This window comes from Gopherus evgoodei, chromosome 3 (genome assembly GCF_007399415.2).
Source record: "Gopherus evgoodei ecotype Sinaloan lineage chromosome 3, rGopEvg1_v1.p, whole genome shotgun sequence".
Classification (NCBI taxonomy): domain Eukaryota; kingdom Metazoa; phylum Chordata; order Testudines; family Testudinidae; genus Gopherus; species Gopherus evgoodei.
In genome coordinates this window covers 106553680-106580781 of record NC_044324.1, presented here as the reverse complement: position 1 = coordinate 106580781, position 27102 = coordinate 106553680, and the positions used below count along the sequence as shown (strand labels likewise).

The 27102-nt window shown below is 43.4% G+C and overlaps 1 protein-coding gene across 4 annotated transcripts in view; it reads right to left on the bottom strand.

Annotated features, from left to right (window-relative positions):
• Window positions 1–27102, bottom strand: part of NCOA7 (nuclear receptor coactivator 7) — a 126816-nt gene that overhangs the window by 20480 nt on the left and 79234 nt on the right. For 2 of the 4 annotated variants that reach the window (XM_030556235.1, XM_030556232.1), the window contains 4 exons: window positions 25444–25628; window positions 22090–23135; window positions 20836–21004; window positions 7007–7154 (listed from right to left, as the gene is read on the bottom strand). In XM_030556235.1, the coding sequence (XP_030412095.1) occupies window positions 7007–7154; window positions 20836–21004; window positions 22090–23135; window positions 25444–25628 (1548 nt within the window). The remainder of the gene's footprint in view (window positions 1–7006; window positions 7155–20835; window positions 21005–22089; window positions 23136–25443; window positions 25629–27102) is intronic. The other 2 variants (XM_030556236.1, XM_030556233.1) reach the window with 1 other exon arrangement.

The following is a 27102-nucleotide window of genomic DNA, read 5'->3' as shown; positions in this document are numbered from 1 at the left end:
TCACCATATACTTGTTGAGTTCCCGCAGGTCGAGGATGGGCCTGAGGCCGCCCTTGGACTTGGGGATTAGAAAGTAGCGGGAATAAAACCCCTTGCCCTTCTCGTTTTCCGGAATCGCCTCTATGGCTCCCTTGACGAGGAGCGTGTGCACCTCCTGACGGAGGAATTGCTCGTGAGAGAGGTCTCTGAAGAGGGACGGGGATGGTGGGGGGGGGGAGAAAACTGCAGGCGATAACCGGCCTGCACCGTACGCAAGACCCAACAGTCCGATGTTATTCGGGTCCACGCCGGGAGGAAAAAAGAAAGACTGTTGGAAAACTGCGGGGAAGGATCCGGAAGGGAAACTGGTACTGCGCCCTCAGGTGCACCTTCAAAATGAAGGCTTAGGTCCTGGAGGGGCCTTGGCGGAGCCTTGGTTCTGCCCCGTTTGGCCACCGGACTGCCTGTGGCGGTTGTTCCTGCCGCGGCGCCTAGAGAGGTCCTGCCACGGGCGGAACTGAGGGTACGGCCGCCGCTGCTGCTGCTGGTTCTGCTGCCGGAATGGCCTGCGCTGTGTCGCAGGCGTATGCATTCCCAGCGACCGTATTATGACCCTGTTGTCCTTGAGGTCTTTTAGTCTGGGGTCTGTTTTATCGGAAAACAGGCCCTGGCCTTCAAAGGGGAGGTCCTGGATAGTATGTTGGAGCTCCGGTGGAAGGCCAGAGACCTGCAGCCAAGAAATTCGGCGCATCGTGAGCCCCGAGGCCAGGGTCCGAGCGGCCGAGTCTGCAGCATCAAGGGAGGCCTGTAGCGATGTCCTTGCTACTTTCTTGCCCTCATCCAGGATGGTGGAAAACTCCTGGCGGGTGTCCTGTGGCAAGAGCTCCACGAACTTCCCTGCCGCTACCCACGAGTTGAAGGAGTAGCAGCTGAGGAGGGCCTGCTGGTTTGAGACCCTGAGCTGTAGCGTCCCCGCCGAATAGACCTTGCGGCCCAGGAGGTCCATTCGTCTCACCTCCTTCGACTTTGGCGCTGGGGCCTCTTGACCGTGGCACTCCCTGACATTCACCGACTGGACCACCAATGAGCAGGGTGTCGGGTGAACGTAGAGGTATTCATAGCCCTTCGAGGGGGCCATGTACTTCCGTTCCACCCCTCGAGCGGTCGGAGGGATGGAGGCCGGTGACTGCCAGATGTTAGCGGCATTGGCCTGGATTGTTTTTATAAAGGGCAGGGCCACTCTGGTGGGCGCATCGGCGGAAAGGATGCTCACCACCGGGTCCTCAATTTCAGACACCTCCTCCGCTTGCAAGTCCAGGTTCTGAGCCACCCGGCGGAGGAGGTCTTGGTGCGCCCTAAGATCGAGCGGGGGAGGGCTGGAGGACGAGGTACCCGCCACTGCCTCATCCGGAGAAGACGACGAGGAAACCCCCGGCAACAGAGTGTCCATGGGGGGTTCCATGTGGGGCTGCACCTCCGTCTCTGGAGGGAGCTCTGGGTCCCAGTGACTGGACCTGCCATCTGCTTCCGGGGAGGGAGGGGGTCTAGATACCATTGCCTCCGGTGGTCTGTGTTCCCCCGTAGGGCGGGGGGTAATGTGTTGCGGACCCTGGGCTTGGGAATACGCCCATGGGGTCCAAAACCCCCACTGTTGAGGCCCTCGCTCTTGTGGTGGAGGGTCCTGGAACAGTGACGAGTGTCTGTCCTGGCCCATGGCATAGGCGCTGTCCGCCTGGGAAGACACCGAGGGCTCCCTAGAAGGCCACGGAGGCGCTGAGCCTGATTGGTATGCGTCTCTGTGCGCCGGGTCTGACGCTCCCCTCGGTGCCGAGGGTCGGTGCCGCGACCCACATCAGTGCCGGGATCGGGAACGGCGTGATGACCGGTGCCGGGATCCGGATCGGGATCGGGAGCGATGTTGGTGCCGGGAGCGGGACCGCGACCTTCGATGAGCGCGGTGCCGGGACGGCAGCGGAGACGGGACCTGCCACTGGCGCGGTGCCGGGAGGTCGAACGGGATTGGGACCTACCACCAGTTCGGTGCCGGGAGGTCGACCGAGGAGCCGAACGTCAGGGGGGAACGGCTCCTGGAGTCTCGGTGCCGGCGGTGAGAGGAGCCCGACCGGGACCGTGCAGATGGCGATCTGTGCCGCGAGTACGACTGGTACCGCCTGGGAGAACGGTGCCAGGACTCCAAGCGGCGCCCCAAGCGCGAGCGTTCACGCCTCCGGGGTGATCGGTGCCGGGACTCAGGAGACAGCGCTCGAAGCATCGGTTTACCCCTGGAGGTTACCCGTCCCGGGGGTGCCAGCTGAGGCTGCGATGGCTCCGTCATCGCGATCAAGTCCCGCACCGAGGCAAAGGTCTCCGGCGTAGACGGTACCAGTAGCTCGACCCCTGATCTTAAGGGGGAGCTAGGAGGGGCTGGACTCGACGGACCTTCCGGGCCCGGAGTCGACAGCAGCCCTGCAGGCGGTGCCGCGGCCAGGGTAGGTGCCGGGCGCTCCACTCGGGCCTGCCTCGATGGTGTTGCAGACGCCGAGGGATGTGAGTCTGCTCCTGGTGGCGGAGATGGTCGGTGCCGGGGAGTCTTGCCAGTGCCGGCGCGGTCTGGTGCCGGAATAGAATTGGCCGACTGCGCTGCCGGTGCCAGAGTCAGAGCCGCTTCCATGAGGAGAGCGCGGAGCCTCTGATCTCTCTCCTTTTTCGTGCGAGGCTTAAAGGCCTTGCAAATGCGGCACTTTTCGCTGATGTGCGATTCCCCCAGGCACTTATGGCACGCGTCGTGGGGATCGCTAGTCGGCATCGGCTTCTTGCATGCCGAGCACTGCTTGAAGCCTGGCGAGCCAGGCATGGGCCCGGTGCCGGGCGCCGGGGAGGGCAACAGCCCACCCGCGAGCGATGTTAAACAACTATATACAAGACTCTAATTAACTACTATACTAACAAACTATCTACGAATTATCTATGAACTATTTACAACTAAGACGACGAACAAGTACAGGAGAGCTAGGGACGTGGAGGACAGCAAGCTGCACTCCACAGTTCCAGCAACCGACACGGCGGTAAGAAGGAACTGAGGAGCTGGCGGGCCGGCAGGGGTATATATCTAGTGCCATAGTGGCGCCACTCTAGGGGGCGACCTGCCGGCACACTGGAGTTGCTAGGGTAAAACGTTTCCGGCAAACGTGCACACGCGGCGCGTACACCTACATGGAATGGATATGAGCAATCACTCGAAGAAGAACATGAATTCTGCGCATGCACAATGACGCAGAATTCCCACAGGAGTATCCTCTGTACACCTAGCAGTGGGAGAAGCGGGCACTAGGGATAGGGAAAGAAGCAAGTCAAGGAAAGGTGCTGGCTGGAGAATGGGAATGAGTCTGCAGTTTGGTAATGAGAACCAGCTGGAGTCTAGAATCAGACAGCTAGGAGTGGTTGGGAAACCAAGGCCAGGGACGATTTGTGGGATCTGGGAACGAGGTTATCTGAGAAGCAGAACCATATAGCTAGTGAGCAATCTCCTGGGGGGTGGGAAATCTTTGCATTCTCAGCAAAGCTTTCAGAAACATTCAAGTTTTCACTAGATCACTCACTCATGCCCGTCACCCAGTAGATAGTATACAGAAATTTTCTTGAAGCAGAAGCCTGAGATGAGATGAAATAAGAAATTAACAAAAAATAAATACAACGAATTCCAAACTAAACACTATGTTAATTTGCAAGTACATACCAGTTTATGAGATTCAATTCAGGATCAGCCCCTATGTAATATCACAGCCATGAGATATATTTATCATGAAAACTATCTTAAGTTCATCATCAAAAGCTAAGATTTAGGAGATGGTGAATGATGATAATGGAAACAAAGATTATATAAAAAACAAAATCCATACATGCTTTCTAGAGACTGAACTTGGTTAACCCGTTTAAGTTATCTGTCTAAAAGAAGTCTCTTCTCACCTAAAATGTCTTTTATAGTGCTCCCAACCAGGAAAGCTTGGGATCCTTTTTTCATGAATGTAATCATAGAATCATAGAAATGTAGGATTGGAAAGGACCTACTCCAGACCCCAGCACTAAGGCAGGACTTAGTATTATCCTTCCAGTCCAATCTCCAATGACAGAGATTCCACAGCCTCCCTAGGTAATTTAGTCCAGTGTCTAACTTCTCACAGTTAGGAAATTTTTCTTAATATCTAATGTAAGTCTCCCTTCCTGCAATTTAAGACCATTCCTGCTTGTCCTGTCCTCACTGGCTAAGGAGAACAATTTATCACCCTTCTCTTTAGAACAATCTTTTACATACTTGATGACTGTGCCCTCAGTCTTCTCTTCTCCAGACTATACAAACCCATTTTTTTTTCAATCTTTCCTTGTAGGTCATGTTTTCTAGACCTTTTATCATTTTTGTTGCCTCCTCTGGACTTTTTTCAATTTGTCCACGTCTTTCCTGAAGTTTGGTGCCCAGAACTGGACAAAGCTCTGCAGCTGAGGTCTTATTAGCACAGAGCAGAGTGGAAAAATTACTGCTTGGGTCTTGCTTACAACACTCCTGCTAATACATCTCAGAATGATGTCCCCCCCACCCAATAAATTAAAAAGGAGCAACAATTTTACATTGTTGACTCATATTTAGTTTGTGATCCACTGTAACCTCCAGATCCTTTTCTGAAGTACTCCTTCCTAGGCAGCCAATTCCCGTTCTGTACATGTGCAATTGATTATTCCTTCCTAAGTGGAGTACTTTGCATTTGTGCTTATTGGATCTCATCCTATTTATTTCAGGCCATTTCTCTAGTTAATCACATTGCCTGATTATTTCCTAAGGTGCAGGATAAGAAGACGTCCTTTTTGCCGCCTCCTTCTCATGTGCTCACATCCCATTTTTTGTACTTAGAATCAGGGTGATTCCCTGGTGTGACTTCATGCTGAATTCACATCTTTATGATGACTTCCATTGTGTTGGCTTGCAATGCTTAACTTACACACGAACTGAAGCAGGCAGGTAAATATACATCCCTCACCTGGCAGAAACACATTTTTAAGGCCTGCCTTGATTCACAGGCTTTTTTAGAAACAGAATTTTTTAAATACATATAAAACTTTTTATGTAGTATCTGTACATACATTTCACAATGATATTAATGATCAGTGGCTTTCATTAAAGATCCTACATGACATCATTTATGAATAAACAGATGAAAGCAGTGTACAAGATATAGTTTGTCAGGCTTGTTAGGTGTCATTGTTACAGTACAGTGAACTCTTTGTCAACTGATACTGAGGTGTTCTTACGGTTATAATGATGAGAATCCGAAACTAATATTACAACTTCTACCCTTAGCACAGAGGTGGGCAATCTACAGCCACCTCCATGGCGCCGCAGGCCCCGCGCCACCCCCGGAAGCAGCCAGCATGTCCTTGCGGCCCCTGGGAGAGAGGGGGGCAGGGGGTTGGGGTGGGAGGAGTGTGGCAGGAGGTTGGGGTGTGGGAGGGAGCTCAGGGCAGGGAGTTGGGCTGTGGGAGGGGACTCAGGGCAGGGGGTTGGGGTGTGGGGTGCAGGAGGGGTTCAGAGGTGCCAGCTCTGGCCTGGCACCGCTTACCTGAAGGAGCTCCGGGGTGGCAGCGAGGCTAAGACAGGCTCCCTGCCGGCCCTGGCCCCATACCACTCCTAGAAGCGGCCGGCACCACATCCCTGTGGTCCCTGGGAAGCGGGGGGCAGAGGGCTCTGTGTGCTGCCCTCGCCTGCAGGAACCTCCTCTGAAGCTCCCATTGGCCATGGTTCCCCGTTCCCGGCCAATGGAAGCTGCGGGGAGCGGTGCCTACAGCTGAGAGCAATGCACAGAGCCCTCTGCCCCCCGCTTCCCAGGGACCACAGGGATGTGGTGCCGGCCGCTTCTAGGAGTGGTATGGGGCCAGGGCCGGCAGGGAGCCTGTCTTAGCCTCGCTGCCACCCCGGAGCTCCTTCAGGTAAGCGGTGCCAGGCCAGAGCTGGCACCTCTGAACCCCTCCTGCACCCCACACCCCAACCTCCTGCCCTGAGTCCCCTCCCACAGCCCAACTCCCTGCCCTGAGCTCCCTCCCACACCCCAACCTCCTGCCACACTCCTCCCACCCCAACCCCCTGCCACACCCACACCCTTCCTGCACCGGGCCCCTTCCTGCACACCACATCCCCTTCCACAGCCCTACATTCATGGCCTTGTATGCAATTTCCCTACCCAGATGTGGCCCTCAGGCCAAAAAGTTTGCCCACCCCTGCCTTAGCACCAAATCCACAAAGTCTGTTGAACAAAAGCCATGTTCCAAAGACCAGCACTCAGACCTCCTTAACTCTGTTCCAGTAATAAAACACTCAAAATAAAGTTCACTTACGCTTCAGTTATCTGTTCAGCGCAAAGTCTTCGCCCAGAACACTAAAACTTTAATACTTTATCTTCCTTATTCTTTTTCATACAAACATTGTGAAATGTTTGGCCTTTCACACATGCATGTACAATCCACAGACCAGAGATACATCAGCAATGCTGTAAAAGTATTCATTAATGATTTAAAACAGATGCTCAAGCAAGCACTATACTAAATGATATTCTCCTCCTTGGAACTTCACTGAAGCTGACCTGTAAGTGCCTTTTTGCAACATTTGCAACTATTGTAACATTTGTAAAGTTTCAAATAAGTTCTCTCTAAAAGGCTATGAAATATGGTTTAAAAACTTGTTATGCAAATACTTCCTGCAACTATTATACATTCTATTCATTCTGCTGGAATCAGAAAGTTCCTTGCCTGGCCACTACCTTGACCACTAGAGGATGATAGGAAAGGAGAGCTGTAGGGATGAGAGTAGGTATGTTGGACAGCTACAAAGCCTGAGGACACCATAATACAAGGAGTAAGAGTCCTATCAGTAAATAAAGTACCAGAATGTTAGAAAAATTAAGAGTGTGTATTTAGATTCTCAATGGATGAGGCACATTCCCTATATCATTCTTGAATCTCTGAAAAAATAGAAGACACTTACCTCCCAGCTTTTAGTTGATGGCTCACTGAAGAAGTTGTCTATCATATCAAGCTCTTCCTTTTCCACCACTACAAAACCTTGCTCTTTGGCATCTTTTCCATATACTTCTGGTGACCACTGAACAAAAAATGTATACAGATGATCTACCCTGTGAAACAAAACAAGAGGAGACATGGTATTCAGTTTTCCACAGAACTGACATATGGTATGCAAATGTCACTCAATGGCAAAGAATGAACAACAATTCAAGTTTTTGTCTATATATTTCACACGCAAATTAATGCATTGCACATCTATAGCTCCGTACAGCATTTTGAAATTTCAGCTCATGTCACCTTTGTGTTTTTCCCACATTTTACACATGACGAAACTGAGGCATAGAGAAGCCAAGTGACTTGCCCAAAGTTACACAAAACTTGTGTGTCAGAGTCAAAGACAGAACTTCCACTTCCCAGTCTTCTTTATTCACAGAATTTAAGGCCAGAAGGAATCAATCATCATGATCATTCAGTATGACCTCCTATGTAAAACACTGGCCAAAGAACTTTTCACCCAATAATTCCCACATCAAGCTCCTTACTTATGGTTGAGCTATAGTGTTATTTTTTTCATTAGAAAGACTTCACAACAACACTGTCCTTCCTCCTTTTATCACAGTGGAAATGATCAGTTGTTGCTGGTTTTCTGAAACTGACAGTATAATAACAGCATCCCGAGGTAGGTAGAGAGCTAGCTCGTCACCGTCTTCCTTTGCTATTTATTAAACATGCCTGAAAAAATTATTGCAGTGTATAAAAATGAGCAAGTTATTCAGTGACCTATTTACACCAAAATTATTTTGTTGTGATGGTGCTAGAAATAATGCAATCAGAACACATCCTCTCACTAATACTTTCCTGTCAGTAGGGGTACCACTTGCCAGAGGCCTTTACTATTGGTGTAAGTTAAAGTCCTAACTAGAGAACATACCTATGAAGTTATAAATAATTATACTACATAGGAATATTGTCAACTAGCACGATATTTTACCAGCAGTTTTGATTACTCCTTGACAGACTGATAGTAAAATAAAAACCAAAGATGAAGGGCTCTATTTTTTCCTGGGAATTTATCAGAAGTTATTACTACAACAACAAAAATTGGTGAAAAAAATATTAATAATTCTTCTGGGTAAATATTGGGGTATATTTTTGTGGACGAAAGGACATGTGTGTGTGGGGGGAGTATTCAGTAGATTAATGCTTTAATGAATGGAACTCAATATGGTTTGCTACAGAACTAAAACAGAACTCAAAACTCAATGCCACCTCTGAGTTTAAGAAAATAGATTTCTAATCCCCAATTAAAAATTTTCATTAGAACGAACAATGTACTGTTGTAGACTTAATACTATTAGCCCTATAAATATTTACATTTAATAACTGGGCCACACCATTTGCAGTGCATACACCCAACTTCATGCTTTTCTCCTGTTTTTGATTTTCTTAAAACTTGATTACTTCCTGGTGTTCTGAAACATACTCTAAAATGGAAAGAAAATGAAAATCTTTATCAGCGTGTCAGATCTTTAAACCGTTACCTGCTAACCACTTAAAATGTGTCACGAGTGGGCATGAGATTCATTCAGATGTACATGCACTTCATATATATTATTTTGACAGATATTGATGTTTATTTTTAAGCTTTTTTTATTTTTATCAACTGAAATTTCACAGTTGCAGAGTTGTCAGACAATTATTTTATGACAGAGACATTGAGATTTAAAAACTTTAAAGTTTTATAGACAATTTGTGTATTAGCAGTTAACATCACGTGTCAAAAATATACAAAATAAATATCCTTCAAATCAATACTTTTTTACTAATCACTTGCTAAACCATTTATAACAAGCCTAATTAAATAGTCTAAATCACTGTTTTTCCCCCAACACAGTCTTACTTTGCCTAGCTATAAATTTCAATCATCATCAAAGGAAATATTTTTTCATCGATTTGTGTGTATGGTGAAATCAATATTTATCAACATTTACCAATACAAATCTCATCCATCCAAGCCTACCTAGAATTTTCTTTTTACATTACAAATCATTTTAGGATTTATGATGTATGCATGACTGATCTTGAACATTTTTATAAAACACCAAATAAGCAACATCATTAATTTCATCCTAAAGTGTGAACACTGCAATAAAACACCTGTGGTCAGGGTAGGTCAGTTGACTCAGGGGCTTAGGCTGCAGGGCTATAAAATTGCAGTGTAGATGTTTGAGCTCAGGCTGGAGCTTGGGCTCGGGGACCCTCCCCCCTTGTGGGGTCTCAGAGCGAAGGCCTGAGACCCTGTGAGAAGCGAGGCTCCCAGAGCCTGGGCTCCAGCCTGAACTTCTACACTGCAATTTTATAATCTCACTGTCTGAGCCAGCTGACCAGGGTCAGCGACAGGTGTTTAATTGCAGTGTAGACATTTTCTTAGGAGTCAGATTCTGCTGATGGCTACTCCAGTGTAAATCCAGAGTAACTGCATTTCAGATAGTGGAATTACACTGGTCAGAAGCTAGCCCTTAATCACTTAAATTATCAACTCCCAAAATCTAGACAGATTAGTCCCCAATTAGCATTTTGTGTTTAACCAAAAAATTATACCTATAAAAAGGGACACCAATAGTTGGCTGCAAATGGTCTCCCAGATCTCAGCTACATCTTGGGCCACTGGTTCACTTTGGACCCAGAGATTTGGCTGCAACTCCCCACACCCCCAAGCAGAATGAGGTGGGTTTTTGCTACATCACAGACACTTCCTTTCCCTATCTCCAGAGGGGGAACAAGCCTACTCCTCTCTTGTTCCCCCTGTCAGCACAGACACTAGCTGCACAAATCCATGTTCCACTGGCCTGTTTTTACTAAATTTAAGTTCTCATTTTAAAATTTTGTAAAAAGTGACTATGGTTGCAAAAAACAACATTCCAAAGGCAAGGCCAAATCCAGTGTAATCTTTCACAATCTGTGGACAGCCTGTAACAGTAGCCCAGAGATGTATGCAATGCATGGGGGCAGGAAAGAAGAGTGTGTGCTCATCACCACAGCAGAACTATTTAGCTAAGGTGCTTCTCCAAAGTGGTTGGATAACAGAAATTAGTGATGCAAAAAAGGGGGTGGAAAATAAAAGTTATGTGCACTACACAGACTGAGGGATGATCAACTGTAATCAGCGAGGGGAGCTTATGGAAGGCTTATTCTCTAGCTATTGAGGACTCTACTCTCTGCAAATCTGAAGCCACTTGACTAACTCAAACCGTTAACAAAATCTGCATGCTTATAAAAATATCAAGCTGTGGAGAGGAGCTTGTGACTGTCATAATGGCGGAGGAGGTAAGGCTTTTATTTCTAGTTGCAAGATTTTTTCCCATGGACAACTTCAGCAGAATGATCTTTCCCACTCCTGACTTACTCAAGAAACAGGAATGTAACAATGGTCTCTATGCTGAATGGATCAGAAAGTTTTCACATTCATTTGATCAACAGTTTTAAAATTTCTAAAGGGACAACAAAATGTCTAAGTTCCTTACAGACTCATTTTTAGCTTAACCTGTAGAAAACGGTCATAGTTGAGCTAGACATGTCCGACGTGCAATACTCTGATCCAAAGTTTGGGAAGCTAGCTAAATTTCTACTAATCCCTGTGAAGGGACTAATATGCAGAGAGCTACTGTTGTGAAAGCATGTTTGAAAGTATTTATGTTTGTGAAAAAAAATTCTATGAGAGCTAAACAAATTCACACACTGTAGACCCAAACCAGATTCTATAATGTATGTGATAACCTCAAAAACAAAGCCAGACAAGAGGATGGACTGAGAGAACCAGTACGAGCCATTAATACCAGTTTCTTAAAACATTATACTGTGCATGTACTGAAAAGTGCTTACAGCACTGTCTACTTATAAAACTATGTGGTTAGCTTTCGCTAAAATCCCATGTACATTTAATGTAAATTAGGTGCAGTCCTTCTACTAATGGTAGGCTGCACCCATGGTGCAAGAAAAGTTTTGCATCACTGACCTATTTAAGAGGCAGGCAACTGTGGAGAGGTTTTTTATTTTTTTTAATTATTATTTTGACTAAGGCCAGTTTTACTGTCTAATTCAGTCATCTCCTTTTCAAAGCAAGGTCCTTGTATTAGGCGGTCTCTACAAGAAAAGGAGATCAGTTGTTCAAAGGATGAAATGACGTCCCTTTTGAAGGTAACTGAAGAAGTGATATAAGACACATCACCTCTGCTTCAGTGCATTATAAATGTCAAAATGGAGGAATTTGCAGTTCTTACTTTCTAAAAATTATAACTGACAATTTCCTAACTCAAAAAGTGTGGCATCCAACATGGGGAAATCCTATCTTAGACCTAACTTTGCAGATAAAGAGGACGTGATCACAGAACTAAAAGTTAACGGTTGCCTAGATGCATGCAACTGTGACTGGATTACATTTGTATGTGCACAGAGATAGAGTCCGAGCCAGGAATATATATACTTAGTGCTTTACAAGGGCCACTTCACAAAAGATGAAAATTATAAGTCAGATCAGCTAGGAGAAAGAACAGAAAAATGTTAGTGATAATTGGGAACTGTTCAAGAATGTTTTACTAGATGTCCCAAAGGCAAAAAACCCAAGAAAGAAGGCTATGCTGGTTAAACAAAAAAAACCAAACCAACCCCCCGACCCATACCCTTGCTTAGAGGGGAACTGAACGCAGCAATAAAAATAAATACATAACAAATGGAAAAAAAAGGGAAACTGATAGCAGTGATTATACATTAGAGGTGAGAAACTGTAAGAAATTGACAGGGAAGCAAAAGGACACAAGACAAAATCCAGGGCCAGCAGAGTTAAGGACAACAAGGAGAGGCATACAGGAAAGAAAGGAATCCTGACAATGGTACTGGTCCATTATGTAGAACTGTCACTAATAATGCAGCAAGGTAGAAGTATTCAAAAATATCTGTGTTCTGTATTGGGTAAAAAAGCTAATGTTTTCATATCATATGAGGATGATTAAATAACTCTACATAAGTAACCTAAGGGCATGTTACACAGTAGCTACTGAAGTTAAACATCTTTAAATCAAGAGATCCAGATAACTTGCATCCAAGAGTTTTAAAAGAGCTGCCTGAGTAGTACTTTTTAAATAGGTCTTGGAACACTGGGGGAGGTTCCAGAAAACTGGAAGAAAAGCTTATGTTATGCTAATATTTAAAAGGGGGGAAACAGGACAACCCACGTAATATGCCCAACTTCAATCCTGGGAAAAATAGTGGAATGGCTGATATGGGACTCAATTAATAAAGAAGGGTAATTGAATTAATACGGAACAGCTTAGGTTTATAGAATAATATCTCAAACTAACTTGGTATAATTTTTATAAGATTTTTGATAATTAATTTAAATTAATAGCCTGATGTTATATACTTGGATTTCTCAACGGCATTTGACTTAGTACTGCACAACATGTTGTATCATTCTAGTTTCTTAATCAAAAATCAATAAGCACATATTCAATTAATTAAAAACTGGTTAATTGATAGGTCTCAAAATATAATTGTAAATAGGGACAGTCATTGAGCAGGAGCATTTATAATTGGTTCCTGCAGGAATCAATTCTTAGTCCTATGCTATTTAATATTTTAGCAATGATGTGGAAGTAAATATAAAATCTAGAGCTGGTTGAAATTCAGAAATGTGGGAAACGCCAACATTTTAAAAAAAAAAAAAGAAAAATTAGTTCAGAATCACAATGAAAATGAAATTATAAACTTTATTACAAAAAAATCAGTTGGGTTAATCAAAATGGCCTATTTTGATTTTTTAAAATATTTAACTTTCTTTTTATTATATTTTCTTTTATATTTTTATAACTTGGTAACTGGTTTTGAAATAAATAATTGGTATAAATTGGTTTGGTGGTATTCTAACTGACTATCTGTCATTTTTATTCTAACTATTTGGGAACTGGTACTGTAACTGATTAACTAAAAGGAGTTTTTAAATGAAAAATCAAAGTATTACATTTCACCTTTTTCAGAACAGAACGTTTTGGCCCTAACAAAACGCTTTGTTTCAATTTTTTTTTCCTGAAACCAAATTTCACTGACATCAACACATCCCCACAGAATGTTTAGTTTTCCATGAATCAGCACTTTCTAAGAAGAAAAACACTGTGTTGGAAAATTTTTGACCAGATCTAATAAAATCCGTCACTGATGAAATTTGTGAATGACAAAGATTGGGGAGCAGTAAATAAGGAAGAAGAGAGGTCACTGATACAGGGTGGTCCATCTTGCTTGGTAAGCTTGGCACAAGCAAATAATATGTATTACAGTACAACTAAGGCAATGTCTACACTAGAGAGCTTATAGTGGCACCGCTGTACCGATGCAGCTGCACCGCTGTAAAATCTCTGGTGTACCCGGTCTATGCTGACTGGGGAGAGCTTTCCTGTTAACATAATTAAACCATCCCCAATGAGTGGCAGTAACTATGTTGGCAGGAGAAGCTCTCCAGCCGACATAGCGCTGTGCACACTTTCTCTTATGTCAACATAACTTATACTGCCGGTTTGGGGGGGGGGGGGAGGGCTTCCATACCCCTTAGTGACATAAGTATTGCTGACGTAAGTGGTAGCGTAGTCATGGCCTAAAAGATGCAGACCATACTTGGGCCTTGTCTACACTGCAGAGTTTTGTCGGCATAAGGCAGCTTTTGGCAACAAAACAGTGGAGGCGTTCACACTGCAATGCCTGGTGACAAAATAAAACCACCTCGACAAGAGACAGAGCTTTTTGCGGCAAAGTTAATGCAACAAGATGTCAGTATAGACCAGTGATTCTCAACCTATTTATCATTGTGGGCCACACATGCAGCTTTTTATGTATTATATGGGCTGCATCCACACAATATATATACTACCTGTATGGCCTTGAGGCTGTCACGTGGGCCACATCTGTGCGCTGACTGGGCCACAAGTGGCTTGCAGGCTGCAGGTTAAGAACCACTGGTGTAGACACGGCCGTTTGTTATATCGCCAGAGCTGGCCTCCCCTAGTATCCCACAATGCCTGCCGAGCTGCCCTGCAGGCATATGCCCCTCTCAAAGCTCCAGGAAGTTCTGACAGCTGAGCATGCCTCCAGAATCCTCTCCCCCTGCACTAGGAACACAGCAGCAGGCAGTCTGCTGCTGGGGGAGGGGCGGCAGGGACTGCTGTGCTGTGCAGAGCCAGGGAGGGAGACAGGAGCTGATGGCTGCCCCCATCTAGCTATGCAGTCATGCAGCCCTCCCTTTTCAAAGCTCCAAGAAGCTTTGACATTCCTCAGTGTGGAGAGCTCACAGAGCTGCTGAGGATGTTGCTCCCAGCAGCTGGAGAATCACAGAACCATAGGCAGGCAGGCAGAGTGGGCTGCTGATGCGGGAGGGATGGTAGAAGAGACTGCTGAACTGTGCAAAGCCGGGGGCTGATATGTATGGGGGAGGTCTACACACTTGGTTTCTGTCTCTCCCCACACACACACTACCTGTCACATACTATTCCCCCCCCCCCTCCTTTGCCGCCCTTCCATTGAAAAGCAGCTGCAATCTACTAGGATGCCCTTGGAACAATGCAATTGAGAAAACCTGCATCATGTGACACTGTACCTGCCCCATGAGGCATTGCAAACCCTTCCCAAAGCACCCTGCAGCAAGTTGCACAGTGGGATAGCTTTCACAGTGCACTGCTCTCTGTGTCAATGCAAGAGCTATTAATGTGGATACGCTCTGCTGACACAAGAAGCATAGTGTGGACATGCAACAGTGGTTTAATTAAAGTGCTTTAATTAAAGCAGCATAACTTTTTCTACAAAACTCTGTCGTGAAGATGAGGCCTTACAGGATGGGCTACTCTATCATGGGAAGCAGTGACTGAAAAATACTTTAGTGTAATAGTGGATAATCAGCCGAATGCAAGCTTGCTGCGCAATGCTGTGGTTAAAAGGGCTAACATGATCATTTGGAATAGGAAATATTAAGTACAAGTAAGGATGTTATATTACCTCTGTATTTGGCACAGGTGTGATTGCTACTGGAATACTGTATTCAGTTCTGAAATCCACAATTCAAGGATTTTGAAATATTGGAGAGGGTTCAGAGAAGAACCACAAGAATGATTAAAAGGGTTAAAAAAAAAAATGCCGTATAGTGAGAGAGACTGAAGAAGTTCAATCTATTTAGCATATCAAAGAGAAGGTTAAAGCATGACTATAAGGGAACAGATCTTTGATAAAAGAGGGCTCTTTAATCTAGCAGACAAGATCCAGTATATAACAAGATCCAATGGCTGGAAACTGAAGCTAGATAAATTCAGACTAGAAATAAGGTAAAAAAAAAAAATTAACAGTGGAAGGACTTTAAGGGCTGTGGTAGATTCTCCATTACTGGAAATTTTAAAATCAAGATTGGATGTTTTCCTTGAAGATATTCTCCAGTTCCAACACGAGTTCATTCAGGGAAGTCTCATGGCTTGTGTTATAAAGGAGGTCAGACTAGACAATCACAGTGGTCCTTTCTGGCTTTAGCATCTATAAAGGATATATGAAAGTGAACATCCAAGGCACCCACTGGCTGCATAACTAGAACACACTGCAAACCTAATGTATCTTTTACTTGGTATCTTGCCTATCTGGAGTTCCAAAGGGCACTGGACATCGGTGCTGGGATCACCCAAGGAGTCCAATCCTTAACTTTATCCAGTCTGCTCCATTAATCATATGAATAATAGGAAAGGGAGGGAAATTTTGGGTCAGCCTCTCCAGAGGGCCCTAGCACCAATGTCCAGAGTCATGTCAAAATCCAAATGGATCCCTGTCACACCTCCCATGATGTACAGTCCTGGTGTATTTAACATGGGACCATGTATGATTCTAGACCATTGCTAGTTAGAATGGAATTCAACTTGTTTGAAATTATTGAAGTTGGATCTCTTGCAAGAAACCACTAATCTCCTCTCAACTGACAGAATGTCACAGTTTGTTTACAGCCAGGGTTCCCATGAACAAAAGACAAACCAGCTAGAATCTCATCTTTTAAAATCAACTGTGTTGGAAACAGAAATCGCCCGTATTCATCAAGCACCAAAACCTATCACCTCTCTTTCCTAAAGCTACGGTCTGCATCAAACATAACAAGCGAGTGCCAATGAGAGAGAGCCTGATTCCTGGATGCTGATAACAAAGCAAAAAATAAATCCATACATTTGCCTGGTGAAAGGCTACTGTAGGTAACTGACAAGGTTTACTTTTTAATATGGAAACTACTCTGAATATTGTAGTAATTAGAAAAAAAAATTAATGCAGCATGCACATGTCTGTTTTGAATTTGTAAGTGTATATTTGGCAGTTCTGGATTCAAGTCTGATATGTGCACTTTAGTCCCTGTAAAACAGAATTTAAAACAAAAATGAAGAAATTATTGAATAGTGTTTCACCTTGAATCATTTCATACTAGTCTTCCTTAATCTGTGTATCATTGTTTTTTCACCACTTTCCATACATACCTTAAACTAAAAACCATTCTACAGTTGTGTGTATTTTCCAGCACTAGATATTTTTCCTCTTAATGCCTTTAAATAAATAATTTTAAGAGTAGCTCACCAAACAGTGTAATATCCTCAAAACAACAACTGAGAATCAATTCAGAATTGTAATTCTACAGATTCACTTAGCTCCAGCAAAATATAAAGCCCTATAATACAAGCCCACTTATACTTACTCTCCAACGCTGTAAGCAACACCCATTGTGAGGTCTACCAGCAAGCGAATTAGTTACTCTCAGTCACTGTCCAAAAGCATTAGAGCTACTCTGCCAGCCAGCAGCACAAGAAGTTCCCTTATGTAGTGCAGCTGAGACTTCTTTAATGATTACATCTTCCCAGTTACATGCTGGAGACAAGGACTGCTGCGATTTTGCAATCAAAGGAGCAGCCTTGGAGTCACCGATTAACTCAACTACATCATCAGGGATAAAGGGGAGACGTATTTTTGGGACTTTCTGTAACTTGTAAGTCATGTTTTGCACAAGAAGAAATGCACTAGAAGAATTAAGACAGAAGACAAGGTGGATACATGATTCGTTACAGTTTTGTGACCCCACAGGAAGCAAATACTGGGTTCTGCATATATTTTTTTTAAAAGTTGTATTAAAAGCTATTAAAACAGTTAAAACTAAGGAATAAATTTTGTTGTGTCTCCACGACTGATGTTTCAGGTGGCTTACAGAAAACACTGAAAAACAGATTAATTCAGACAGGTATATGATGGCATGATACCAAATTTGAAAATCATGAAATAACTTTTTGCATGTGACTTTAGCACTCACGAAAAGTACCAGACTGAAAGACCCGGGTGCCTGCACTAGATATGCACACAGCAAGTACCACACTAGGAGGGGCAGTTTAAGTCCCCACTATCTCTGCAGCACTGAAATGAAGGCACCTGTGGAGCTAATTACAACAGTGGTTTAACGCACACAGCAACACTATATGGAAGTTTAGGATGGGGTGAACTCAAAGTTGAAACAATGGGGGAATTTAACTAGACAGAATGCCTGGGAGCATGGATACTGGTTTCACCACATTCTGGCTACAGTTGCTTTGTTTTTTTGTTTTTTTTTAAAGATACACTAAGATGTCACACAGGTTACTACAAGGGTGGCCAACCTATGGCTCCGGAGCCACATGCGGCTCTTTAGTAGTTAGTTGTGGCTCCTTGTATAGGCACCAACTCCAGGGCTTGAGCTACAGGCGCCAAATTTCCAATGTGCCGGAGGTGCTCACTGCTCAACCCCTGGCTCTGCCATAGGCCCTGCCCCACTCTACACCTTCCTGCGCCCTCCCCTGAGCCTGCCGTGCCCTTGCTCCTCCCCTCTCCCCCCAGCCTCCTGCACGCCACGAAACAGCTGATTGGGAGGTGCTGCAGCAGGGCTGCCAGTGGTTGGGAGGCGCAGGGAGCGGGGGGCGAGAGCTGGTGGGGGCTGCTGACGTATCACTGTGGCTCTCTGGCAATGTACATTGGTAAATTCTGGCTCCTTCTCAGGTTCAGGCTGACCACCTCTGGGTTACTATGACTGGGTTGCATGGGGGAGAATTTGGTTTCACTGGTGGCAGGTTGAGAGGGTTTGTATGTGGCTATTGAGCCTATACAGGTTGGGTTTGGGGTTTTTTTGTACATTTGGAATAAATAATTTCATCAGCACCTGAAGTTTTATAACTAGACAATGCTTTTTTTTGATCTATGGAAAGAAACAAAAACAGCCCTACATGATCTGCTGTTCACAGCTTTCCCAAGGAACCGCACAGTGAAACAGACCTGATTATGGACAGCAGTGAAACTGTCAAGGTTTTGAATAGCAGCTCTGAAAGTCACCAATCTTGTTGATTTCACTGTGAGGATCTTTGACAAAGACCAGCAGCAGAGGTATTGGAGCTGTCAGCCTGCAGACTCAGTGGCAGCAGTTCACATTTAGAATGATTTCTTTGTAATCACAAGGGCTAGAAAATTAGTTTAAAAAAATAGCTTAAATAATACATGGCCACTTCACTCACCAGAAGAGTTTTCTACTCCTCAGTGACAAGGATGCAAGTTATTTTTCTGGTCATCCTACTCAGCGTACAGACCTAGGAATATGGCCTTACACAAAATAAGCACCCACCACCTTAAAAGCAATACTGGCCTTGCATTAAGTTACAGTATCACTCAACCTCTGAAGTACTGGCTCACATTTTAATCTAGAATTTTCTTAATCTACAATTTTGTGACCCCACTGGAAGCAAGTACTGGGTTCTGCACATAGCCAGTGAATTAAAAGCTATCTTCAACTACAGCTCAAACCACTATAAATTTAACTACTACCAACATTCCAGCTGGATTAAACCTTTATCTCTGAGTCAGCAAGTTCCACACCACTGCTCTGCTTAACTAACTCTTTTCTAAAATGCACCCAGGGATCAGACATAGCTAATTTTATCTTTGTTTTTTGTATTCTGAAACTACTGGAAGATTAGGAAAATATGATCTTTAAAAAATGACTACAGCTTAAACCCCCTGACTGATATTTGCAACAGTGTGATAATTCTCTTTCCTTAATTTTTCAATCATCAATAGAACTAACTGAGCAGCTCTGCATATTATGCGAGTCCATTATAGCAATACAATTGCAGAATACTAGGGGGTGAGGGGAGGAAGAGGGTAGGAGGGTTGTATGTGGAAAGCGGCAGCAGCTGGAAAAAAGCCCTCTCAAAATATAAGTCTGAAAAAGGCCTACCATTGCAAAGATCATTTAGCAATAAGAAATGAGACTTTAGGTCACTGACTGAATTAAAGCCTTATTTCAACAAGTCTGATGAGCAAATACAGCCAGTTATGTTCTTTTGTCCATCAGTGAAAGCTAGATGTTAGTGATACAGTGAAATGCAGGTAAGCAGTTTTAGCAAACTGGTCCACATCTGTCAAGAAGAAGAAAAATTAAGAGCATGGCTTAACGGGTGATTTACTTTGAAAAATGACCTTTACAATAACTGGCATTTCGGGGTTCTGCATTTATTGCTGCTCACTGACCTACTAGCAAACTACGCTAACTTGCTGCATAAGAAGATAATTTGTGCCAACCCCACAAACTCAATCTGGGGAGTTTAAAAAAAAAAACAAAAAACAACAACACGTTGGCTTCCTTTTGGCTTGTACATCATTGTAGTTGTTAGAGATCCTGCAAACCCAATTCTGCCCTAATTTACACCAAAGAAGCCCCATTGACTTCCATCCATATTTTGACATCTACGTAACTTGTAACTGCTCAAATGGAACTGACAGGTAGAGCTTGAAATTGAACTGAAAAAATTCTATGTGTAAGCCTAAATAGATCCAGCTCATTCTCTCATATAATTGTGTTGGCTCCATGCTGCTAACAAAACTTTGGTTGGATGACACTGCCCACCTTCTAAAGCATTTGACAGACAATCAGTCTCCAAGTAGAAACTGGGAACAGATGTGAGTAAGAAGATGGCATTTTTACATAACCGCATTGAAATGCAGACCTCAGTATTGCACTCTTGAGCTCTGATGGAAGCAATACCCTTTGAAATGCCCACTTTTGACAGGATTTCTCGGCAGCTGCCACATGACTATCTTCACAAGCTACAAATTCCAGTGGAATAAATAATATTTTAACAGGTTAGAAATTCAAGTGAATCATGATGCTCTAATGAAGTCTCTGGAACTTATTCTATGGCTCTTAGAATAAGTTTAAGCAAGAAATTATTCAACTACTATACACAATATATCCTTCCAGCAGAGTAAGTTGTTCTTTTCACAGTGGTCTCCTTCAATTCAGAATACAACAAAGGCTCAGTGAAAAAGAAAAAAAATAAATCTAATTCCTGTACACAGGAATCCAACCCTCCTTTGTTGAACATTGTTTATTACAATTTATACTCTTTTAAACAACGGAAGCAGAAATAACTGAACTTCTTTGACTGTCACTCCTTCATCCCCACCTCCCAAACACCTCTCTGCTCATATGCTGCTAAGGAGGAGTACGCTTTCCTCTGCGCTTCCAGTCCCTCTTCACCCCATATACTTCCCCTGCATCCTCAAGAACATCACACAGAATCTTTACCTCCTAGCATTCCTGCTGTATTTGGGCTCTTGGGCAAACTTTGGTGTGGGATATAGGATGTCAGGATTTGCCCCTAAAATTGCTGATGTGGTTGATAATTAATGAAGAGACAAATGCGTTTTGTATCATGCACTGCAGCCTACCTTTCCCGAGGAACAGCAAACCAGTACTCCGGCTGTTTTCTCCTTTTACCATACTGCTGTGCCATGGTAGTGCTTTGAGTAACAAAGGACTTTCTCATGGGCTTGCCCACTTTGATACACAGGAACATTGGAGGGGTCTTGCTTTTCTCCTCTTTTGAAGGAAGCATATCTGAATCAGAAACAAAAGGAATGATAGGCTTCCAGTACAGTACTGGTAGCTTAGATACAGACACAAAGATCAATCTCCTTCTGGGAAGGAATATTCAACACTCTGAGTTTACCACATTCACCCTTGGAAGGCTTGAAGGCCACCGTTTCCATAAGACAGATGCCCAAGAATGGTCAGTGGCACACAGCTCTTTTCCAAAAAGGGGAGATTTAATTTCCCTCCTCTTCCCCCCACAGACACAATTTGTGACCTAGACTATGATTCTCCTCTCACCTTCAAGAGAATTCCACATTTTCCAATGTTCTCCTATATTTCATCTATAGTCACATAATAGTAGAACAAACAGAATGGTGACTCAGCAAGACTGTGCTTATACTCCTGCTCAGCAGCACATCTTGGGTGGTCCAGCAGCACAAAAAGGACTAAGAAACAGTATAAACATGTGCACGCCTGTATGCACGCACGCACACTCACTCTTTTGAGTCATTATGTTGCTATGTATCACTCTGGATTTTTACACATTAGAAGTACATTGGCAGTCTTCAGTGAAACTGCAGATCATGTCAATACATAGCAAAATAATAGTAATCTTTCAGCCACTGCGTGTCAGTCAAAACTATACATGGATGACATTTTATTGCACTTCTGGCTAAAATGTTACGAAAAATAGTTACTAAACATGGACAAAGCACGCTAGCCATATGTCAAACTTAGGAGGGTGGTGAAGCACTGGAATGGGGTACCTAGAGAGGTGGTGGAATCTCCTTCCTTGACAAAGCCCTGGCTGGGAATTGGTCCTGCTCTGAGCAGGGGGTTGGACTAGACAACCTCCAGAGGTCCCTTCCAACCCTGATATTCTATGATTCTTTGAAACTCAGTAGCCCAAACTATTAGAAGAGATTCTTTTTCTCATACATTACTTCTGGATTGAGAATTTGTATGGTCAAGTTATCGCCTGAAGATTTATATTGTAAAATACCAAACTACACTGAAAAGGAAATAAATAGGAAGATCATCCTAGCGAGCACTGAATTGATGCTGCCCAGCTCCCACAATTAACAGAATAAGCATAGACAGAGACCCACCTTCAATTGGTACTTGAATTCTCTGTAACAGCCACAATCTGATTTCTGAATTATTGTCCAATTGTGTTTCTTGACACACATTGTCCAAAGATGGTACTGATGAAGATTTCACAGACTCTTTAAGATCCTTTTCCTCTACTGCATCCAAACAGACTTCCAGTGAAGGCTCTTTCCTTTCAATGCAGCTTGAATCCCCACTTTTAACTTTAAGAAGTTTGTTAACTTGGGACTCTGAACAGCTAAGTGTGAGGTCTACGCCTGCTGCTTTATTATTTTCACCTTCACCAATTCCAGCCTCATGCAGGTTTTCAGAAGACTGTGACCCATCTTTATCTTTACTGAGGTAAAACTCAATAAGTTTGTTTTTATCTAGCTCCTTCTGAATGTCCAGTGTAGTCTCCACCTTACCTGTCGGGGAACTGGGACACTTGTTTACTTCTGGCATGACATCTTGCTTCTCGCATGATTCTGAGTCTAGATCAGCTTTGGGTTCAACATCATTCTTTGTGCCCAAGGAATCAAATGCCAGTAGGTCCTGGACTTCTGAAACAGATTTGGTTACCTGCGACCTGGCTTTCCCCAACTCCTTGGGGTCAAAAGAAAAACTCTCTGTTACTGCATCTGTTCTGTCTAATCTGGTATTTGTAAGAGATGCAGTCTCTTGGAGTTCAATGAAGTCATCATCTCCTCCTTCTATAAGGGAACGTTCTTTGGTTTTGGAGTCTGAAGCAGCTTTTTCCCCAGAAGGTTCCTTGGTATGTGCCCCTACAGCGGACCTTCCAGATGCTTCAGCAGAGGCCATGCCATTGGGAGGTTCCAGTGACTTAGCCTCCATTGAAATCGTGCTGTCAAAAGGCTTAAGAAGTTCAAAATCTGCAGATTTCTCCTTGTCCAAAGGTTTCATTGATTTGGAATCATCCCCATTTTGCTGCCTCTTTTCCTTGCTCAGGGACTTGAATTTGCTGAAAGGGTTGATATCTTTCTCAGAGGAAAGGTCTTCCCACTCTCCCGGCCTGTACAAAGGACAAAGATCCTTTGGAATGTCACTGTCAGGAGAAATGGTGGATGTAGGTGGAATGTTAAAAACAAAATGGAAACGAAACAAAATGGCAAAGAAAACAACTTAAATATGTGAAAATGATTTTAAATGACAAAACCAAACCAAAAATGGCTTCCTTGAAAATAAAACATAAGCCAGCTGAAATACATGGTATGAAAATGAAGAAACTGTGGGAAGTATAACTTTTAAAAGAGGAGTAATTCTGCAGCATCTCTCTCTTGGGGGAAGAAATGGTACATATGTAACTAACATTGTATGCATCATCAAGTATTCATAAGGCCAGCTGGTGCAAAATGGCATTGCTTTACTGAAGTCAAAGGACCTGCACTGATTTGCACCAGCTACAGATCTAGCCTTGTTTATTCTTCTTTTATAAAGGATGAGAAGTGTCTGGGACAATGCTCCAGACTCCTGCAGCATTCCTGCTTCTTTAACTAGTAGAAGTTAATTATTGAAAGTACAGAAAACCACAGAGAGAATCTCCTCTACATTTTTTAAGCACTTACACGACTTTAGAGCTGTAAGTGCCTTAAAAAGCTTAAGTTACTTGTTACTCCCCCAATGCTAAACTTGATCATTTGACTGCAGAATTTCCCCAAAAACTCTAGGGATGGGTGGAGCAACCTATCAAAGAGCCTGAAATTAGGAAAATCTTGGAAATAAGGACATATAGCTCAAGATCTTTATTTACTTTGTTATTCACACAGGTCAAGTTTAAAGAGCCTGAGAACAGATAATGAAAGCTTATATATTTTCCCATGAAGATACACTGGGATGCAAAGTATGGTATAGAGGTCTAAACAGCTAAGACAGGAAACCCTATGACTAAGGATCACATTATGCCACAGATTCTGTAACATTCAGAGACCTTTGTGACATTTTCCACTTCAGCCCTAGGGCCCCGGAGATCTGAGTTGTCGTGGGCAGGCCCTGGAGCCCCAAGCTGCCCCATTATTTTTAGTAAAAGTCACTGACAGGTTGAGGACTTCTGTGAATTTTTCTTTATTGCCTGAGACCTGTCAGTGATTTTTACTAAAAATCACAGTGACAAAATCTTAGTCTTACCTATGACTATATCACCACTATACATCTCTCCAGGGCTAGCTGCCTTTGTTCTGCATGGCTGAGATGTTATGACTAATTTTTTTGTTGGGCGGGGAGGAGGGAAGATGACACGTTTACTTAAATGTGAAACCCGGTAATCTGCATTGAGAAGACAGGTTGTTTTCTAGAACAGACCTGTGGACAGTGTTCATCATCAAGGTATAACTGACATAGTGTAAGTGAAAATACCAGGTAAGTAAACACTGCTGTGTATTAGAAGTAATTAAATGGGTTACGATCTCTTATTCCTACATAAGACGACTGATATTTTGGAGGTTTGTGGGAGGTAGTGCTGCGAACAGAAATGTTTAAAAATACCTGTTCCATTCACCAATACAGTCACAATAGCAACAGCAAGCAATCTGAACGAAAACTAATCACTAACATTCTGTAGTCACCTCCCTTCCATTAAAATAGTGGAACACTTTCTGGGGGAGCCTCAATCAGCTGTAGAAACTAACCAGCAGAAATAAATATCACAAACCTAAACATTACATATGGTGTGTCATCTTTCTCTCTGCCTTTGGACATTTTCATTGTCCTCTGTCTGTTAGGTTTTGATACCGACTACATGTGTCTCCTTTTCTGCTGTTGAAAAGTTTATTTTCCTTCATCTTTTATAGCAGTGGCTCTCAACCTTTCCAGACTACGGTATCCCTTTCAGGAGTCTCATTTGTCTTGTGCACCCCCAAGTTTCACCTCACTGGAAAAATACTTGCTCACAAAATCAGACAGAAAAATGCAAACATGTCACAGCACAGCAGTACTGAAAAATTACTTACTTTCTCATTTTTACCATGGTATATAAATATTGTACCTACATTTCAATGTACAGTATATAGAGCGGTATAAACAAGTCATTGTCTGTATGAAATTTTAGTTTGTACTGACTCCACTACTGCGTTTTATGTAGCCTGTTGTAAAATTAGGCAAATATCTAGATGAGCTGATGTACCCCCTGGAAGACATCTAGGTACCCCCAGGGCTATATCTAAACCTGGCTGAGAACCACTGTTTTATAGGACATCATACCTTTCTGCCTTTCTCCAGCTCTCTTTCCTTTAAGGCACTGTTAATGGTCTCTTCCCATGAACTTTATTACCACTCCCACCAAACCTCTCTTTTCTTGTTCTGTTTTCCCCTCCCCAGCTGATAAGATGTAAACACAATCAGGAAAGAACACTCCTTACGATGGCAGGGCATCTTTAATCTTCATGTGTGAGATATCATTGTAGAGGGCTATTGAGACAACCTCCTCCATAGGGCAGATGAGCCCATACTCTTCACAGCCATTCTCAATTACCAGAGGATCCGACTTATGTGGGTCAAACATGATGTTGTTTGGAGTCACTATCATGACACCCCCAACTACACCCTAATAAAAACAAATAAAGAGAGAGTTAACACATCAAATCTAACCACTGACCAGAGGTCACTTTAATGAATAGCTCAGTGTCAACCTTTAAGTTATTTGCCTAGTATAATACTCTCTCTCTCATGTCTCTTTATATCCCTGTGGGGCAATATTTTCTAACAGAACTCTCTGGCCCCCAACTGCACTGGGCCAGGTATTATAAAGGAGGATAAATAAAAAGAGAACTCTTTGGAACACTCAAAATGCTTAGCTGACAAGGACAGTGTTATAAAGAGGATTCAAGGTACTTAACTTTTATCCCTGGCTGCTATAAACTGGAGCTGCAGCTTGTTAATTAACTAGAAGCAAGAAAAGATTATTTTTTTTAAACCCACCAGCAACTTTTTATTTTGGCTACACCTGCCTGGTAAATCTGTGCTAGCAACTCTACCTCAACCTGCTGGCATGGATTTCTGCACACATACAGGGCCTCCCAGTAACAGGTACATGGAGATGTTGCTGTACTGACAGCAGATGAATCTAGGGTTCCACATCCCCTTTCTTGAGAGAGCCGTCTGCTACATAGAAAATCTTTTCTTGACCTATTTTACAGGCATCTAACATGGTGATTCCATTCTCCACCCTCCAATGGGACCACTGGCCAAGCTGGCAATTTATACTGCTGTGGAAACAATTTTTAACTCTTGGAAATGACTAATCCTGGGTTGGAAGAATGACTGTCCCCCACAAACGGACATGGGACTCATGGATGGGGCCTTTTAGTAACCTACAATCATGACCAAAATTGTCAGTAATACTACATTTGATCAGAAGTCATTTGACAGACAGCTGTCATAGGGCCCAAATGACCACAAGCTTAGCCTGCATAACACTGCACGCATCACTAAGAAAAAGGCTAGTCAACCAGCAAGTCATGCCGGTGCAGGCTAGGAAGCCAGAGGAAGAGATACAACAACAGATCAATACTAGGGAGCACGTGTTGCCTTTTGTTTGTGGAGCAAAGGCAAGATATACTTTTCACATCCTTCTTCTGTGTGATCTGTGTGTATAGCAGGAGGTTCTGCCATTCAGATGCACAGGTATCAAAGTCACTGTTCTCAATACAGAGAGCAGAATGCCACATATATAGGCCAAGTTTTGTATTTGGGCCAAAGGGGAAACAGGAATAGCTCAGACTCTGCTTGAAGATATATTGCCAAGACCAAAGTCCACACTGGACTGCTGAGGTGTGAAGCTGGTTTTGGCTCGTAAAGCATACGTAGGCGTCAGAGAAACTGACAATTATATAATTTGAAATGGAATCCAGTATCAAAAAAGCTTTACACAAGAAAGCACTGTGTTGTACAAGTTTCTGCACAAGACACACTAGTATTCTGCTACTTTCTACAAAAACTCCAAGTTGGTTAAATGCATATTCCACATCTGTTCAGAAATAGAAAAAGTGAGAGCCCTGAATGTAAATCATATACAAAAC